The following is a 20684-nucleotide window of genomic DNA, read 5'->3' on the forward strand; positions in this document are numbered from 1 at the left end:
TATTGGTCATAAGTGCTCGTCAAGTGGCGCCGTAGAATAGATTAATAGTTAATTACGATTACGAGAACAAAGGAATCAAGATCAACAACATAATCAACCTTGATGCTGGACAAAACAAGCCTGGACATTATTATTTAGTTTTTTTCGTAATAAAATAAGATTATCTATCGCAGCGTCGGACCGTGCTCGTCGACGTCACCATACCCCATGATGAGAATCTCGTGAAGGACAAGTCCAGAAAGTACCAAAACGGCTCACAAGATAATCGCCATGAGAGATGTTGACTCAACGATCACTGTCCCTATTATAGTCGTGTCAGCGAACGGTCTTAAGTGTATAGCGAAGAGTCTCGACCAACACCTAGAGAGACTCGCTCGCTGGGTGGTTGGATCAAGGGTCAGATGCAGAAGGCGGTAATTTTAGACACAGCGCGTATACACGGCGCGTATAGTACGTCAGTTCCTCTGCGGCCCTAACCATCAGCAGCTTGGGCCTTGCCCCGCTGCCAGCGGCACCCAAATCTTGTGAGCAGATAATATAGGTACTAGAATCATCTTGTCGATTCCGTTTTAGATATTATTCTTCAAAATAGCGAAATCAAGCGCTCGCAGCCACACGTTAACTAGCATGTAGCTTGTTTTCCTCATCTGCATGCATATAGAAAGCATTATTATGATCATTTACAGAGGTACTTACATACATCGTGTCTTTGCAGTGTGGCCGGTTGTGTACCTCTACTTGAAATGCTGCATGTATTATTTAGTTCACTATATTGAAGTGTGTAATAAAGTCTATCAAATCATTGATAAATTGATTGTCTTTTATTCATCATTTTGACATTTCTATTTTGTTAGAGAGAGACAAAACTTAACAGAGGTTGCTGACAGCTAGAAATGGGGCGGGGTTAGAAAGGAGATAACAAAATAAGACAAATACACCAATTCAACATTTATTTGTTAGTTAAAAAAATATCAAATAATATTTACCAACATAAAATCCTAGCGTAGTCGGTAGTGACCCTGCCTACGAAGCAGGAGGTCCCGAGGTATTTATCACAAACATTTGTTCCTAAGTTATGGATACCTATTTACACTTTTGCTTTTGTTTGCCATTCATAGTTACTTCTGTCCTACCCATTTCCTCAAAGGTTAACTGGAAGAGATCCCATTCAGGGATAAGTTCGCCCTTGTTGTATTTAATTGACTATGTAACTTTGTTTCTCGTGTTTATATTTCTATGTACAATAAAGTAAATTCATACATACATACACATTTTCTATGTAGCTATGGATTTTTGAAACTCAAAATCCCATATGTCACGCTATGGAATAAAATTTTAGTACACTAGCGGTACATTAATACTTATATTGAAATATATTTTGTTTAAGTAAAAGAAACCAAGGCCTCTTCGGGCCAGTTGCACCAACCACAGTTAACAGACTGATCAACGTCACGCAGCAGAGATCTATGAAACTTCTCATAGGTACAATAAAATTTTGCGAACGCTTTAGCGGTTGGTGCAACCGAACCCTAGTCTATTATCTAAAGGCGTTTATTTCCTAAGTTTCATCCGCAGGTAATGTCCCCCCTCTAGCCTCAGCCTGACGGTGTCCGTGGTGAGCTTCGCAGGGATGGTTGTTTTCTCGCAAGGGGACAGTTCCACATGCAGTAGGAGCTGGTAGATCATCACTTTCACCTCGCACAACGCGAATCGGGAGCCTGAAACACCAAGGTGTTCAAATAATGAATTGAATCACGCGTTACTTTGCGGAAATCCATATTAATTAAAACCAAAATATTACTTTGCTAATCCGCGAAAAGATAACCAAAATAACAATCTCCCGGGAACCCCGGGGCTCCCGAGAACGGAATTTCCGTTGCAGGGCGTCAGACCGTCAACATCTCCTGAGGATGCCTCGTAGAGAGGCGAAGCACGTGTCGGGTATTGCTCTTTTGGTTATCTTTTCACGGATTAGCAAAGTAATACCAATTCTGGTTTTAATCAAAGTGTTCCTTATACACAGAAAGCATTTTTATTTTGCTGTCGAATTATTAGTTCTAGGGTTCGGAACCGAACCCATATAAGATCACTCGTACATCTGTCTGTCCGTCTGTTCGTCTGCGACAACCAATCTGCTCCAAAATGACTGGACCAATGCATAGAGCCGAAAGCCCGGAGCGTCCGATCTGTGCAATTATGTATGCTTTCTGGAAATTCCACAAAAATATCTACAACAAAAACAAAAATCGGCCGATATTCTTACCAATGCAGTTTCGTGGTCCTATTCCAAAAGGCATGTACGTCGAAGGTTTGATTTTGTGTTTGTTCACTTCGGAGAATCGCTCAGGGTCAAACTTCATGGGATCCGGGAAGTATTGAGGGTCGTAGTGGAATGCCGTTATGGGGATGGTGAGGCTTTCCCCGGCCTTTATCTGAAAGTTAGAGGTGTTGGTAATGTATTAAAAATGCAAAACCCATTATGAGAAAAATGTAGGTAAGTATTAGGTAAATAAAGCATATTGAGTAGAATGAGTAGGTACCTACTCATTCTACTCAATATGCTTTTATGTATATAGTTATGAAATATTGCGTTTATGTATACATTTATCATACAATTTATTTTTTAATAAAATGTAAGGAATCGAATGGTACCAAATTCTTTTATCTTTTTGTAAGTTGAAAAAGCAACGAGACTTTGAAGCCTTGTATATATCTTTTTAAATTTCATTTTCTATCCATTTAGCAAAATTTTGTTATAATAAAAAATCTGTCAATACCCCATTAAAAATAATCTTATTTTAAAATTCATTATTTTATGCTATGTGCTAATAATGATTATGATTGACAATTAATTTTAAGTAACTTACTATGTAATCGGTTGTTGCTTCGTCGTTAGGTCTTCCCAAATTGTAATCCTTGATGCAAAGTCTGTCAGTCGCTACTGCTGCAGGCCAGCGCCGTAATGTTTCTAGAAAACATAGTAAGGGGTCATCCATTAATTACGTCACACGAATTTCTAGGTTTTTTGACCCCTCCCCCCCCTCCTTGTCACACTTGGTCACATTTGGCAAACCCCTCCCCCCTAGTGTGACGTCACATTTTTTCTACGAAATCGCCAAATCGAATTAAGTAAGTACCTAAGTATAATAATATTTTATCAAAATATTTTTGATGATATAAATATTAGTAATTAGTAATTATATAAGCAGTGGTGGTCGAGTGGATATGACGCCCGACTTTCAATCCGGAGGTCGCGGGTTCAAATCCCGGCTCGTACCAATGAGTTTTTCGGAACTTATGTACGAAATATCATTTGATATTTACCACTAGCTTTTCGGTGAAGGAAAACATCGTAAGGAAACCTGCATACATCTGCGAAGAAATTCAAAGGTGTATGTGAAGTCCCCAATCCGCATTGGGCTAGCGTGGGGACTATAGCCCAAGCCCTCTCGCGCATGAGAGGAGGCCTGTGCTCAGCAGTGGGACGTATATAGGCTGAAATGAATGAATGAATGAATTTTATAACCCAAAACTGCTTAGGAAAGAAAATTAAACGAATAAAAACGATTATCGTTTTAAAAACTTGTTATTTAAATCTAAGAATGATAAAACGCTTAAATTGAATCTTGGCTCAAGATTTAAGAGCATTTAGGCCTTGCTTGAGTTAGGCTTATTCAAGGAAATATCCACCATGATGGAAGGAAGAATAAGTTGGAGGAGATTGTTTCTCATTACGCGTGCAAAGGATTGACCATTGTCAGCAGTGGGACATGAAGGCCCGGTTGCACCAACAACATTTAACAGTCTGATTAAAGTGATTAACGTCAAATAGCAGGAAAGTATTATTTTCCCATACAAATAAAAGCGAACGCTTTAACGATGACAGACGGTTTACCTGAAACCACCATATCCAGGTAAGTCATCCTCTGTATAGCCCCATAATCGAACTTGCCAGTCTTCTCCTGCTCCCTGATCTCCTTAACCAGTTTGTCTTGGACCTCAGGGTTGAGGGCCAGCTCGTACATGAGGAAGCTCATGGCTGTGGAGACGGTCTCGAAGCCGGCGAGGAAGAAGATGAATGCTTGAGCGGTCAGATCTGTGTCTGACCAGTCTGATGGATAAGAAATCAATTCAATGTTCAAATTCAAATTCCACATATTGCAAAATTTACACATTGCAAAAATACAGAAATTTCAATAAAAGCAGTACAGTGATCCCCACACAAGGCTCAGCCTACATCGTGGGAATCTTAGAGAAATACCGAATACTGATGCTGCGGCTATTATTTTAACAGCAGCAACCGTATCAAAAAGCGAGTTTTGTAAATTTCTGATGGCTGAACTCCAGTGAGTTTCATTTGAAACAAAACAACAAATACAAATGAAACTCTACCTCGATGCACAGATTTCTTCCCAACATCAGACTCTTCAACAGTCGCAAATCCGGCGTCAGCATCTTTCCCAGAATCGTCGTGAGTTAGTCGACCTGTAGACGAAAACAAACTAAAGTCATCATCTTTATTATCTTCCTCGCGGCATCCCGGCATTTTGCCACGGCTCATGGGAGCCTGGGGTCCACTTGACAACTAATCCCAAGAACGTAAGCACTAGTTTTTACGAAAACGACTGCCATATGACCTTACAACCCAGACGGAAAATTAGGCCTTATTAGGATAAGTCCGGTTTCCTCACGATGTTTGCCTTCACCTAAAAGCGACTGGTAAATATCAAATGATATTTCGAACATAAGTTCCGAAAAAGTCATTGGTACGAGCCGGGGTTTGAACCCGCGAACTCCGGATTGAAATTCGCACGCTCTTACCGCTAGGCCACCAGCGCTTTAGATACAAACTAAAGTGTTAGGACTAAAACAATGGCTATCTAATTCTCACATCATATTGACTGAATTCTTTGATGTAAGAGATAGGACGAAATTTTGACTTATAGCCCACTCCATACTCGTGTGCGAATCGCGCCGCGCAGCTGCGAACGCGAGTGTGGAGGGGGCTTATCAAGTGAACGCTAGGGCTTACCTTTCTTGGCTTCCATGAGGAGATGGATCATGTCCGGGCGCACGATGCCGTGTTGCTCGCGTTCCCTCATCGTGTCCCACACCAGATGGTTGAAGAAAGCTCTCGTGCTGTCCGAGAGAACCTTAATACCGAATCTCTACAAAACAATAAAAGAAATTGGTCATTTTAAGGATTCCGTACCTCAAAAAGAAAAAAACAGAACCCTCATAGGATCACTCGTGTGTCTGGCTGTCCGTCTGTCACCAACCGATCAAAAACCGTAATGTAATGAAACTCGCATGCGAGTTCTCGCATCGTCTAAATGAGTCCTTACTCTTTAAAATAAATCAAAGTCTTTTAGTCGAGGGCAGATCAAAGTCAAATGTGACGGACCATCATGAGCATGTCTGAACTTTTTGGGCCCTCAGCACAGGAGGCGTAGGCGTGTGAGCCGCGTCAGCGTGGTGTGAGCGACGCGTAGAACGAGAGCGCAACAGGCGCGTACAAGTTCAAACAAGAAGTCACACGAACCGTAGTCGTGGCGTAGCGTGAGACTCTGCCGTCATGACGACAAGCGTAAGCGTGAAGAATTTGTATGCATACAGAACTCTATACCTCTCGTAACATGCCACTCTCTCGCCACCCTGACGCGACGCTCACGCCTACGCCTTATGTGCTTTGCTACTACTACTACTACTCTCTTTTTGCATTATTGGTGGCTTCCGAAGTTTTGTTATTAAAATTACTACATTCTTATCCTATCTTGAATTTATCTTTTTTGCTAACCTTCATAAGCCCTGGGAACGCAGAGTGCCCAAAGAACTTGAGTATCTGAGTGAAGGTGTAGTTAGTAGCCGCGGCGCCCATCTTGAAGAACTCGTTATCGGGGTCGGAGTGTGAGTCGACGCGCAGTCCAAACGCACAGGACGCTATTACGTCGTTGGCGTAGCGAGTTGCGAGGGCCCGGACGTCTACGTCGATGTAATCACCTAGAAATTTTGAGGTGTGGGTTAGAGGAAATTTTAGTGACGGTCACAGTTAATCACTAGTAGCAACGCGCCAAAAGTATCCGCCATCCTGCGATCGTAAGTAGATCATGTCATGCCCCTAAATTTAAGTAGACATTAGTAATTACAGTTACAATTACAGTTTATGTTTATACCTAGAAATTTAGTAGCTTAATGTATCTGCCATCCTTCGATCGTAATGCCCCTAAATTTAAGTAGACATTGGTAATTACAGTCACAATTACAGTTTATGTTTATACCTAGAAATTTAGTTGCATTAATGTAGTGGGATACCTAGGTACCTATATTTAATTTTTATGATAATATATGTGTCATCAGATAAGTGTCAGTCATATGAACGGTTTTTCGAAGTCATAAATTTACCTACTACTAACTATAATGCTGCTTTCAAACAAACTTACGTCCGCTCTCTTTAAGTTGCTTCTTCAAAGACACCATCATCTGGTCTCCCACCTCCACGATTAACGGCAACATGTTCCTAATCTTGGAGCTGGTGAACGCCGGACTCATCATCGACCGCATGTCCTTCCATTCTTGACCTGAAAGTGGATTTGGTATTAATTTAATTTTTAGTGTTCCGTACAAAACTTTGTTCACGGAACACTTATTAACTAGCAGAAACGATGCTATTAAGTTTAGAATAAATTTAAATGTGGAAAAATTACTGTCCTGGGTCCTTGAACTCGTGGCCTTTGGATCGATACTCCAGCGACCTGCCATCTGAGCCACCATGACTCATTCATAGCCAGCAAATCTTTCCACCACATTATGGGTCAAGGGTACCCAAACGACATATACCGTAAGAGTGTTACACTTGTTAAACGGCTACCATACCATACCATACGGCTACCATATAGAAATATGGGAAAGAAAATATAATTACAGGAATGTTGACGAATCAGAACAGTCGGCCATATGACAATAATGGCAAGTTAAGAAGGTGACGAAATAGGATTGTGGACGAAGCGGTCCTAAGCCAAGTTGTAAAGGGGCCCACAATCCGCCGGACGGTATCGGCCTGTCAGTTAGAACAAAATTTTGACAGTTCCGAACAACTGACAGGCCGATACCGACCGGCGGACTGATAATCAGTGGGCCCCTTAAGTGAAATAAAAATACCTTTCAATGCAAATAAGGTCCTTCCAAAGATTGGGTCGACATCAGCGGAAGATAAAGCGTGATCCAGGAAGTGCTCGAAATCCTTAACGCCAACCTTCTTCACAAGTTCCAGGTCTTTGATAAGCACTGTAGGCTTGGTGAACTCGTATCTACCCACAAATCTGCAATAGCCAGTGAAATAAACATGAGACTAAGTAATATGGAAAGGAGTAAGGCATTTCAGGTTTCTCTCACTCTCTTATACAGGGTGGAAAGATAAGTCGGGCCCTGGAGGGAAACTACCTTAAATCCTTAAGCTGGCTCATTTTACTTAAAGGAGACATTCCTTTATTAAAAAAAAAAACAAAACTGCATTCAAAGTATTTGTCTTTTTTTCTTCAATTTGGCTTGTCTAAAAAAATCTTTAGTGCTAAATATTAGATGATATGTTGTACGACAGACGAGTGTAAGACCTAATGTTTCTTGGAGAAATGCTATCAGAATAAAATTGTGAGCTTTTATTTTTTGGAATTTTTTGTCGTTTCGATTCCCGGGCGAGGCAATCGAGTTTTAGAAAATCTTTGAATGCAGTTTTGTTTCTTTTAAAAAATTAAGGAATGTCCCCTTTAAGTAAAATGAGCCAGCTTAAGGATTTAAGGTAGTTTCCCTCCAGGGCCCGACTTATCTTTCCACACTGTATAGACCTATTAATAGAATCAGTCGATCAAATTGATCGCGACATTTGTGACCTCACGAAGTTGAAGGTGTCTTGAAGTATGGTAAACAAAAAAACCGGGCAAGTGCGAGTCGGACTCGCGCACAAAGGGTTCCGTACCATAATGCAAAAAAAAAACAAAAAAAAAGCAAAAAAAAAACGGTCACCCATCCAAGTACTGACCACTCCCGACATTGCTTAACTTTGGTCAAAAATCACGTTTGTTGTATGGGAGCCCCATTTAAATCTTTGTTTTATTCTGTTTTTAGTATTTGTTGTTATAGCGGCAACAGAAATACATCATCTGTGAAAATTTCAACTGTCTAGCTATCACGGTTCGTGAGATACAGCCTGGTGACAGACGGACGGACGGACGGACGGACGGACGGACGGACGGACAGACGGACGGACGGACGGACGGACAGCGAAGTCTTAGTAATAGGGTCCCGTTTTACCCTTTGGGTACGGAACCCTAAAAATTACAATTTTGACGGTGAAATATTGCGTTTATATAGGTATATTCGCTTGACTGTAATTTGATAAAATGTAAAGATATGGAAGTTTAAAAACTCAGAACTTTGTATCATTGAGGTCTTGTATATTTCATCATTTGGGTATATCCATGACAGAGAGTAAAAAACTTCGTGTTTTTTTTGTGGGTAAATCAATATTTTTTACTGACAAATTGTGTCTTGACATTATAAAGTAATGTATAAAAAACGCCTGTCACATATGTGTCACTGTGTTCTTTGAATATAACGCATTAAACATTATCATTCGATTTTGTAACAAAACTGGGTGAAAAACGGACTAAAAGATTACAAATTACCTAAAGTATTAATAAAGGATTCGGTAAGTACTTCAATGTTACTTCTAATACTGTTATTGCTGTATGTAAAACCATAAACGGATTTTTTTTTTTGAAACTGAGCATAAGGCTATAGCAGCTGGAAAGTCTATAGTCGTTATTTGAAACGAAAGTTACCATTATGCATTGTTTTTCAATTATATTAAGTTATATTAAACTGACCTTAATAACTCTCACGCAACTCTTTCATATCGTTAAGGCGAATGATATTGCGTTATTAATTTGCTACTTATAACAAAAGTATATTTTAAATTCACTTTTAAAGTTTGTAACCCAAGTTACCGGTAACTTGTGTTACCTCAATGTAACAACAGTTACCTTAATAATATGATATTTTTAGCAGTTAAAATGCCACTCAGTGCTGCTGAAAAGATGAAGAGAAGAAGGGAGAAGTTAAAGGAAAACGGTCAATATGAAGAATATAAAAAAAAAGTAAACGAGGCTGGGCGTAAAACAAGACAAAAGAAGAAGGAGAAATTCGAACGTTTACCGCCATCAAAAAAAGCAAAAGTAATTAAAGAAAATCGAAAGAAAATCAAAGAAAGGGTGGCAAAACATCGACTTTTAAAAAAACAGATTAATCAGCAGACTCTGAATGACACTTCTATCCGTTTTACCCCACAATCGCTTGGAAAAGCCGTAGCTCGTGCCCGTAAGGTATTACCTACTTGTCCCATGAAAAAACGATTGGTGCTTGAAAAACTTTTGGCTGAGTGCCCAAAGGAAAACGCCGAACTTTCACGTGGTGCATATGGACTGGACGGAAAAATAATAAATGATATACATACATTTTACCAACGCGAGGACATAAGCCGCCAAGCTCCTGGGTTAAAAGACTATATCACAGTTGGAAATGAAAGAGGAGAAAAAGAAAAAATACAGATCCGTCATTTGTATTCCTCAGTGAGTGAAACCTATGGTCTATTTGTGGAAGAGTTTGGCAACATTGTAGGACGTAGCAAGTTTGCTGAGCTTCGACCAAAACATGTTTACCTGTCTAATAAATTGCCACATAATGTTTGTCTATGCAAATACCATGAAAATTTCTCTCTGGCAGTTAATTCATTGCATCACGTGATAGGAAGTCCATACTACGATCATAATTTTTTAAATGGCTTCATTTGCACAGTTCCAACAAGAGCATGCTGGTTGAAAGACTGTAACAATTGCAAGGAAATGCTTAAAATTAAACTTAACGAGTATTTGGAATGTTGCGAAAACGTGGGTCCTGAGGTCGAAACTAGCTGGTTTGTATGGGCAAACCACAACGGCAAACTTAGTAAAATTCAGGTAATGGGCACAGTAAATGAATTGATCCAGCACATAGTCGAAATGGGTCCTAAGTTTTTTGAACATGCTTACATCAAACGGAATCAGGCGTCCTCCTACCATAATCACAAAACTGAAATTTCTAACACAACTGATTTTGAGAAAGTGCTGATTCAGGTGGACTATTCTGAAAATTACACGTGCGTAGCTCAGGATGAAGTGCAGAGTTTTCACTGGGTGCAGCCTCAAGTTACTTTGTTTACAGTATCTTTATGGATGACAGGTAAACAACATCCAATTGTTCTTGTGTCTGATGATCGTCATCATAATAAAAAGACAGCAATGGTTTACATCGACCGAATACTAGACGATTTACCAACAGACGTCAAGGAAGTGCAGTTGTGGTCGGACGGCCCAGCTTCCCAGTTTAAAAACAAATTTGTTATCGAATGTATTCAACAGCTGGAAAAAAAGCACAACCTTCACCTGATTTGGAACTACTTTGCCACCTCGCATGGTAAAGGCCCGGTTGATGGAATCGGAGGAGCATTAAAAAGGCTTGTACGTGGAAAGGTCTTGAAAAGGAAAGCAAATGTATTAAATGCTGAGCAGTTTGCTTCAGCTGCTAAAGACTCGGCGGTAAAAGTGGCAGTAGTTCCAACGGAGGAAATTGAAGCAAGAGCAGAACTTCTGAAACTAGAAGAATGCTTTTCAAAGGCTCCAGCTATTCCAGGAGTGTCGAAGTGTCACAAAGTGTTCTGGAAGGATAATAAACTCCAAAAGAGTCTTATAACCAATAATATCGAAGAATAAAACGATAAAAATATTACGGAGGAGAAGTACGAGAACAATCGTCTATTTTTTTTTAATTTTCATTATGTTTAAGTTAGTACCTATGCGTACTTAAATAGTATAATTAGAAGTAACAAAAGTTACTATTTCTAGGTAACGCAAGTTACCATACTAAAATATTTTTAAAATTTTTGCTTGTAATGTTTATTATTATTTCTTACCACATTAAAATACTTTGATTACTGACTTAACAGTTTTCATTGAAACAAAACCTAATTGATCGTAAATATCAGAGAAATATTCAATTACAGTAAGGTCTCAAAACGATGTGTCCATTTCGTGTAACACGAGTTACCACTACATTTTAGTGTGAACTTATGTGAGACTATTGTTTGGTTTTTGCTGATGTTAAATTAAACAAAAAGGGCGGTCCGATGTTGTATTTAAACGTACAAAAAAGAATTCGGATTGTTTATTAATGTACTCAAAAAATACATTTGTTTTGCAATGAAAAGTTCTAATTGTAACGTAAGTTATCATGGAATTACCCATTTCCATTTTTGTCTTCAATTTATTGTGACAAATTGTTCATTTTCTATGTATTAAACTAGATTTTGTTATGACATTCAACTTGTGTCATCGTCCCTACGTCCCTATGTAGTAGGTACTAGGTACAAACCTTTCGTTCGGATTCTCACTATACAATTCTCCAAAGAACTGCACTAAATGCTTCTTTTTGAACACGATGGGCGCCATATTGCCCAGCAGTAGGGTCGGAGGGTTATGTTTGACCCCATATCGACTAAACCGGGAGTAGATCTGCCGGAGATATAGGTATAATGCTGCTACGACGGCGGCGAGCCATATGAAGAGTATCATCGTCTGGGGAATGATAATTAATCTTGTTATTTTATTTTAATAAAAACTATTTGTTAGTGGAGTTAGACTAAGATAAGTCTGCAGCGATATCTGATATCGTACCTACAGCCTTGTTATGTAGCAGAAAGACAATTTTTACAACTGTTAATGAGCCTTCTTTATTTCATTATTTTTTTAATGTAATCAAATTTATTTAAATTGCTACCTTGTCAATAACGATGTAGTTATATCTAAAGAAACTGTCATTGGTATTTTACTTATTGACACATTTATTCACTCTTCTTAGTTAGGTATAGTCTGTATTTTTAAGTATTTAAAATTAATGTTGACATTGACACACTTTGCCCTGCAGAGGTAGTTCGATCCGCCTGTAATCTTATCGATGTGATAAATTGATAAAAAAATTGTCACTGACAAACAGGTGATGATAAACGTGTCAATAAATAATTAATTTAGACTTCAGACCAAACTATGTTTGACCCTGGGATAGTGTCACTGCAAGCAGCAATAACGTACGTACCTACCTATGAAATCCTTATGGCTCCTCTACACGATGGGCCAACGCCGGCCACTCCAAGGGACGCAGCCATGCGGTAGAATGAGATAGCAATATCACTTGCTCCCTCTAACGCATAAATGCGTCCCTTGGAGTGGCCGGCGTTGGCCCATCGTGTCGAGGAGCCATTACGGAATATTACGCAAAAATCTGTGTATACAGGGCGCTTAGGAACTACCGCGAATCACAAAAATCTAATTTTTCGAAATAACTCTTGCATAGTATTCAAGCGGTTGTGAGAGGCAGATAACGAAATTTCGATTGATGCGTTTCGCGGTAGACTCTCTGTCACCAAACCGCTTTGATAAATAAATAAATTATCGTCAAGGTATATACAAAACAAACTCACCGTTGCTGATGAAATCAAATGGTTTAGATATATATGGTTCTAATAACACTGCAAAATCTCTTTCAAATCGTTAGTAATTATAAATATTATTACTGACGCGCTAGTTCACAGATAAGTTAAGATAAGATACGCTAAATCACTTAAATTAATGCAATTGCTAGCCTAACGTTCGTCGGAGTTAAAGGCTAGAAGACCACTGGTATTTAATCGTACGCAGATTATACAATTTATACAAGTAGATAAGATGTTTGGACAATCATCATTACACGCAACTCTACGGGTATCGTATCTATAAACTTAGGTAGATCGATAGATAATTCATTTATTCATACCCAAAACATACATCGGCATCGCATTGACATTAGGCGGTCTAGATAAACACGTGCAACCAACTTAATTACTAAAGAGAAGGCGCGGGCCAGTAGGTAAGTACATTACATGAAATATTATTATGCAACGCTTAAAATAAATTCAAAAGTGGTAGAATTACTGTGTTTGTTAGACTTGAACTCACGGCATCTGAATCGATACTCCAGCGCTCTGTCATCTGAATCACCAAGACGTTATCCTAGCATCGTTCGCAGACGTTTTTGCATGTAAAATTTAGATTATGTAACGTTTATTTTAAACACGGTGTAAAAAATATAAGAAAAACGATTGTGCAATTTGTGAATATAATATATTTATTTTTTATACCTACATATAAAGACTTTGACGTGCAATAATACTTAAACTACAAGTTCAAATTGAATGTTATTGGGAATATATTATCTAAATCCTGCCCATAGGATAGAAAGTAAATTACGTTCACGACAACGTTTATGTCAATGCCAAACTGATGGTAGCCGATGGTAGGTAGTACTATAAAGGATTACTACTACAACTACTACAACTACTACAACTACTACTACTACTACTACAATATTGTACATACTTAATTTATAACCCATCAACGTAAAACTTATTATCAATACTGAAAAAATACTACGAGTACATTCAACTTATTTTATCTGCTAAATATCATAACACGAACGTTCTTATAGAGATAGTAGATAATGTAGATATAGATTGTGTCATTAACAATGACACGTGAATTTGACAAATCTAACCTTTAACCGCATGACAATACGAACCAAAGGCACATGTCTGCGTGAATGCCACGATCTATACTGATGTAGAGCATAATTATTTTCCATCGTTTCCTTTTCCTATTCCTTTAATGGCTCCTCTACACGATGGGCCAACGCCGGCCACTCCAAGGGACGCAGCCTTGCGGTAGAATGAGATAGCAATATCACTTGCTCCCTCTAACGCATAAATGCGTCCCTTGGAGTGACCGGCGTTCGCCCATCGTGTAGAGGAGCCATAAGGTTAACCTCTAGCCGCCCTTACGTCAAACCTAGCCAAGTAAAATGAAATTTTATTTTGTCAACACAAAGTTCAAATTAGAATGGAACAGGAGACCTTTTTATAGGTCTCTGGGCGGCTAGAGGTTATGCCAACAAACTACGTCCATGGTGGAAAACCTATGCACGAGCTAGAAAAGCTTGACAGTTGTCAACCCCATTCTTCCGTGGTCTAAACCTAAGCCAGTTGCCTCCAGTCACAGTCATTCGGATGCCATCTTGTGCAGACAGAGTGATCGGGATAACCGTCTTCTCGCAGGGCGTGACTTCCATATGGAGTAGAAGTTGATACGCCATCACCTTTATCTCGCAGAGGGCAAATCTTGATGCTGTTTTAACCAAAAAATAAGTTAGGGATAAGCTTAGAATTTAGGGCAACGGAATGTTGGGGGTTAGCCAAGTGAATCATTAAAAATATGATACATATTAACAGGGGGCTAAAGTAAAATTGTAGTTTATATATTGAATCTTGACACGTTTTAAACGAAGAGGATAAGACATGAAAAAAATAACATGGAAACTAAACTATATTTGCAAGGGCAGACCCCAAACAAAACTTTAAAGGGTTAAATTTGGCTTTATAGGAAAAAATCACGAAAATCAACTTTTTTTATTTATTTTCAGTTGAATCGTTTACCAGTATACTATAGCAATATTTAATATAAAATAACTAGTCTTTTTCGCTCCTAATTCTTCTAATCACTACACCTTATAAAACAAAGATTATAATGGCCCTTTACACCTTACAATAATTATATGAATTTGTACGGTATCTTAGAGGATATCGTAAATAAAAAATTTGGCACGAAAAATTCAACGTGACTCGATTCGCAAATGCGACAACTGGTGCTAGTCGCATTTTTCATATGCCAATATCCAGAGAAGAAAACGGGGACTTTGTTTGTGTGAAGAACCTGCGTCCCCTTTTTTTATTGAGCAATGATTTTCAAATGTTTGACAAAATGGAAACTTAGTTTCTGTTTACCCACCAATGCAGTTCCTGGGTCCCAATCCGAAGGGCATGTAGGCAACAGGGTCAATTTTGTGCTTGTTTTCTTCGGAGAAGCGTTCAGGGTCGAACTTTTCAGGGTCCGGGAAGTATTTGGGGTCGCGGTGGTACGCCCACATCGGTATTTGTACTGCTTCTCCTTTGCGAAGCTGTAGAAAAAAATATATCAAGAGTTGCTGTTAGAAAGCTCTTTTTAAAAAGTTTAATGCCCTGAACTTGTCTTGTATTTATATTTACGTGCAAGCAAAATTCGTATTAAGCAATCCTGAGCTATTTGCAAAACGATCCCAAAATCCAAGACTCAGGGACAGAGATGTATGTCGAGTAAAACAGCAGTTTGTTAATTCAGCCCTGTAGGTACAACAAAAAGTGTTTCATGATGTCAGGAAAAGTATATAACAATATCCCCTAATTTTTGTACCACATTTCTGGCAAATAAACGATATTTCTATTTCTAGAAGTATGATAGAAGTTAGTAGTCAAGCTTTATTTTAAATACTTACGATAACATCGTTGGTAGCTTTGTCGTTGGGTTTCCCCAGGTTGTAGTCTTTGACACAAACACGGGTCTGCGATATACTACCAGGCCACTTGCGAAGAACCTCTGAAAATTATAGAATTTGATCAAAGTTCAAAGCAAATAGATGTTTACAGAAGGTTTTGTGGAAGCGGCGCAAACGGCGAAACTAATGCCAGGGTAGCGTAGCGTCTAGTATTTTTTTTTTATTATGAATGGGCTTACTCATGGCCACAGACCACACATGACACAGACATGAGACATGAGACAGAGATGGTATTACAATGATAACTACGATTCTTATTTACATTAAATTACTGCCCGACTTAAAAAAATAATACTTTTACTTCATTTTAACATACATATTTACGTGGAAAATGATACAATTATCTTCCAAAACTTTGTCAAGTGTAGCACCAATAAAGTTACAGTACCTAGGTTAGAGTTCGTGTCAGCTTTGCCTAGAACGTGAATGTCATGTAACACATATTTACTTGCTTACAGATTGGAAAACTTACAATAAAAACCTTACCTGATATAACCATATCCAAATAGGTCATATGTTGCACTGAATTATAGTCCATCTTCCCGTTCTTCTTTTCATTCTCCCGGATCTCCTGGAACAGCTTCTCCTGGCAGTCAGGGTTGACGGCCAGCTCGTAGAGGAGGAACGCCATGGTTGAGGCAACGGTGTCGTAACCGGCGAACAGGAAGATCACTGCCTGGGCCACTAGATCAAAGTCGCTCCAGACTGGGAAGAATAAATTACGTAAAAACATGTCCACAATGTGTCCACAACGTCAACAAAAGTCTCGGTTTCAGTCCACTTCTTAACAGCAGCAGTTAGCAAAGCAAATCATACACGATTCAAAAAGTTTTTAGCATGAGTTAAAGGTTATGCGACTTTCTTGTAAATATCAGAAAATAAACAAACTTTTAAGCCTTTTCGGCAAGATATAACATTCCACTTCTTTGAATTTATATGATGAAAGCCATATAACGAGGTATCTACTCGTTAACTTCAATAAGGTGGCGCAGAAAAGATACCAGTTTCCCGAACGTTCTGACCCACACTCCGAGCAACTCCGAGGAAGACTATACATCAAATACCAGCACCTCTAGCACAAGTTGATAAATGGTCGCAGTTTTCATAAGGCACACACAACCGTATCTATACAGGGAAATATATCTAATATCCCAACAGAATATAACTTAAAGCAACATATGGGATGTCTTTTCTGCTGAGAATTGATATACATAAGATTAGTTCTTCTGGAACTAGGAGGGTATTCATACCTGTTTTATTTTTAACTTTTCCAACATCAGACTCCTCTACTGTAGCAAAACCGGCATGGTCGTCTTTTGTAGTCCTTGTGTCATGCGTCAGTCTTCCTGAAATATAAAAAATAATACAGGGAGTCCAGCAACAGATTCTCGATTTCAAATTGGAATAATTCCCTAACTCGAAGTGCGAGGGACACGCGGGGGTAGGTATTTGTTTTGTGAGTGTTGCGGATTAATTATCGACAATGGATCGCTGGCCTAGGCCAGCAAAGCAGCGAGCATAATATTATGCTATTGAGGCGTCTCTAACCAAGAGATTTTCATTTACCACAAGACTCAAGTTTTGCATTAATTTCGGATTTGTGGGAACCATGTAGGCAATGGCGAAGGTTTGCATTAAAAAATGTGACTTTCGAAAAATGAAATCCGCATTCATCTTTCTATAATAGTTTTGAATTAATTATGTTTTAGTTTTATTTTATCAAATTTTAAAATGAATATGTAAATTGTGTGTGAAAAGCTTAACCAGTTATGCAAATACCTTTCTTGGCTTCCATGAGTAGGTGGATCATGTCTGGCCGATAGATTTTTTGCTCTTCGCGTTGTTTTATGGCTCCCAGTACCACGTTTGTGAAGAAATCTATCACCTTCTTTGAGAACACTGTCAGCTGTAGAACCTACAATAATAATATTGCTTCTTTAAAGTAACTTAGAAGTATCTAAACTATCTAATGGGCCTATTTTATTTTGTCAAATTAAATTTAGGAGACATAATGTGCCGGCGGCCGCTTAGTGCCGATGATATTGAGTTCGGCCACTAACACCTCGAATTCGGCATTTTTCCGGAATTTCCAGGTGCCGTCATCTTTCTGAATAGGTCCCAGGATCTTGCGAAGAACTTTTTTCTCCGTTACCAGGAGCTGACATTCTTCTTTCAGCGAATCGTTTTATCGTCGGTTATAAAGAAAGCCCGGTTATAAAGTTATGGACCCGGGTATGTCCTTAAACTACGTCCAAACCAGCGGTGGTAGGTCCCGCAAGGGGCCGCCTGGTTTGCTACCACCCTCCCGCCGGAGTCAGGCGCCAAGCAGCCTTGCTGCGTTTCGTCTATGTGCGGGAGTACCAGTGCCTTTGGGGGATGATTGGCTGTCAGTTGTGTTGCATAATGCCGGTTTTTGGATTCCTGAGTGACGTCGGGCCGAGCGGCTCACGCTGGAGGGTAGCGGGATCCGAGGCACGGTCTTGCCGGTGGCCGACCGCAGGAAGTTGGGGGCCCAATTGTACGACAGCCACGTGCGAGAGGCTGCCCCGCCACCTAGCGAAAAATCCTGGAATAGCTCCACCGTGCCAGTTGGCGACTGGACGGGAGGACCCGGTGGGTTATTTTCAGGGGGGCTCGGGCGTCCCCGCAGTCTCCAAGTGAGCTCCTCATTGTCCGGATTAGCTCAAGTGATCCAAATGGTAAACGCAACACCTCGACAGGCATTTTTTCACCCATCCCACACTCCACAAATATGAAATTGAAAAGAAAAAAGAATAGGGTTAAACACCGGCTGCACTTCCTTCCATTGAAAGTGCACCTCACCAACATCAGGGGGTTGCACTCAAATATCGATCCGGTCCACCACCATCTTGAAACCGAAAAACCGCACCTATTCTTTTTGACGGAGACGCAAATCAAAACCCCAGCGGACGCGTCGTACCTCAACTACCCAGGCTACTCACTGGAACATAAGTTCAGAGCACGTGCTGGGGTCTGTGTGTACGTCCGCGATGACATTTGCTGCAAGCGTCTCCGTTGCTTTGAGGCTGCCGGGTTTTCCACTTTGTGGATTATGGTTGACTCGGGCTCAGAGAAAACTCTGTATGCCTGTGTCTACCGATCGCACAGCGGAAACCAGGAGACAACTAGGCTCTTTGACCACCTTACTGAGATGGCAGATAAAGCCCAACAGCGGTACCCTGCGGCTCAACTCGTATTCCTTGGGGACTTTAACGCCCACCACGAGGAGTGGCTGTTCCCGTTCAAGAATACTTGCCACGCTGGGAGGGAAGCGCGCAAATTTGCTGTATCCCTAAACCTTACCCAGCTGGTAAATGTTGCGACGCGGATACCGGATGTTACTGACCATACACCCAATTGCCTTGACCTTCTGCTGACAACTGATCCAGACAGGCACTCGGTTTCAGTCTCAGCTCCGCTAGGATCGTCCGATCACTGTCTAGTGAAATCCGTGTCGATCCACTCTCCTCCTGATCTCTGCCCTAGGGGCACGAGGAGAGTATGGCGATACGAGTCAGCGGACTGGGATGAGATGCGGCATTTCTTTGCGTCTTTCCCCTGGCGGCAGGTCTGTTTTTCTTCGGGTGACCCCTCGTGTTCTGCTGAGGCTGTTGCGGATGTGATTCGGCAGGGAATGGAATATTTCATTCCGTTCTCCGACCTATCGCTCGATCACAAGACCCGAGCATGGTACAATTCGGACTGTGCTCGAGCCGAGGCCCTTAAGCAGTCTGCATACCAGGCTTGGGTATTAGCCCGCGATACCAAAGCTGGCGCACAGAGGGTTCGCGCGAGGAAAAAAGCCTTTAACTCAGCTGCCAAGTCCTGCAAACGGGTGCTTCGAAAGGCTCGATTCGACCACGTCAGTCGAATAGGGGCCAAACTCGCCTCCTACCCTCCTGGTAGCAAGCGGTTCTGGTCCCTGTCGAAAGCGGTCGAATCCAACTTCTGCCGACCCACATTGCCACCTCTGCAGAAACCTGATGGGACACTGGCCCACTCCGCGACAGAGAAAGCAAACTTGTTTGCTTCTCTGTTTGCGAGCAATTCACGTCTAGACGCAGGCTCAAAACTTCCACCTACGCTACCTCAATGCAGTTCCTCTATGCAGAGAATTGCTATTCATCAAAAAGAGGTACGCCGAGCTCTGCAGAATCTTGACGTGAATAAGGCCAGTGGACCAGACGGTATACCTGCACGTGTACTAAAGCAGTGTGCGCCTGAGTTGTCTTCTGTACTGACACGCCTGTACCGCCTCTCTCTCCAAACAAGAACGGTGCCGAAATCCTGGAGGCTTGCAAACGTGCAGCCAGTACCCAAGAAGGGTAGTCGTGCTGATCCCTGCAATTACCGACCAATCGCCATTACCTCCATGCTCTGTAAAGTCATGGAAAGGGTACTTAACGGCAAGCTGCTGGCATACCTCGAAGCAAATGATCTGCTCAGTGACCGTCAATATGGCTTTCGCCGAGGTCGGTCTACTGGGGATCTTTTAGCGTATGTCACGCACTGCTGCGGCGAGGCCATCGAGAGGAACGGTGAAGCGCTTGCTGTTTCACTGGACATCTCGAAGGCCTTTGACAGGGTTTGGCACGCAAGTCTCCTTAGCAAGCTTCCTGCATACGGCATCCCTGCTGACTTTTGTAGCTGGCTATCTGATTTCTTGAGTTTTTTTTTTTTTTTTTTTTATTATGCATGGGTTTACTCATGGCCACAGACTAGCCGAGGCGTAGACGTGGCCTGCGATGGAGCGAGCTCGCCCAGAAGGTGCCTGTTCACTCTTGATTTGAAGGTTGCCGGGTTATAAGAGCACGGAAATATAGACGCCGGCAAGGAATTCCATTCCTTGGCAGTGCGCATAAGGAAAGTAGAAGTGAACGGTCGATCAGAGTAGTTATTGATGGCTGCTCTTCAGACCTCATGGCCATTGACGCCGGTGTTCCTCAGGGGTCTGTTCTCTCCGCAACCCTTTTCCTGCTCCACATTAATGACATGCTGCAACCCAGCATTGTAGGTTATGCAGATGACAGTACGGTTGTTGAGAGATATTTGGCTGGTGCAGGGGACAGCAGGGAGGATATACGTTCACAGAGAGAGGCCATGGTTGAGCGAATGAACTT

The 20684-nt window shown here is 40.9% G+C and overlaps 3 protein-coding genes across 4 annotated transcripts in view; 2 read left to right on the forward strand and 1 right to left on the reverse strand.

Annotated features, from left to right (window-relative positions):
- Positions 1-20684, forward strand: part of LOC134667540 (prominin-like protein) — a 494736-nt gene that overhangs the window by 362590 nt on the left and 111462 nt on the right. The window lies entirely within an intron of this gene.
- The window catches only part of LOC134667798 (uncharacterized), a 49774-nt gene that overhangs the window by 10523 nt on the left and 18567 nt on the right, over positions 1-20684 (reverse strand). Inside the window, exons 4-11 of the mRNA XM_063525205.1 lie at positions 6441-6578; positions 5798-6000; positions 5033-5168; positions 4393-4485; positions 3896-4111; positions 2868-2968; positions 2264-2432; positions 1564-1718 (exon numbers count right to left, since the gene is read on the reverse strand). Of these exons, the coding sequence (XP_063381275.1) occupies positions 1564-1718; positions 2264-2432; positions 2868-2968; positions 3896-4111; positions 4393-4485; positions 5033-5168; positions 5798-6000; positions 6441-6578 (1211 nt within the window). The remainder of the gene's footprint in view (positions 1-1563; positions 1719-2263; positions 2433-2867; positions 2969-3895; positions 4112-4392; positions 4486-5032; positions 5169-5797; positions 6001-6440; positions 6579-20684) is intronic.
- Positions 8481-11323, forward strand: LOC134667550 (uncharacterized). Its single transcript, XM_063524976.1, has 2 exons — positions 8481-8704; positions 9061-11323. Exon 2 carries the CDS (start codon positions 9069-9071, stop codon positions 10800-10802), a length of 1734 nt encoding a protein of 577 aa, XP_063381046.1. The 5' UTR covers positions 8481-8704; positions 9061-9068; the 3' UTR covers positions 10803-11323.

The sequence above is a fragment of the Cydia fagiglandana genome, chromosome 9, assembly GCF_963556715.1.
Source record: "Cydia fagiglandana chromosome 9, ilCydFagi1.1, whole genome shotgun sequence".
Lineage (NCBI taxonomy): Eukaryota > Metazoa > Arthropoda > Insecta > Lepidoptera > Tortricidae > Cydia > Cydia fagiglandana.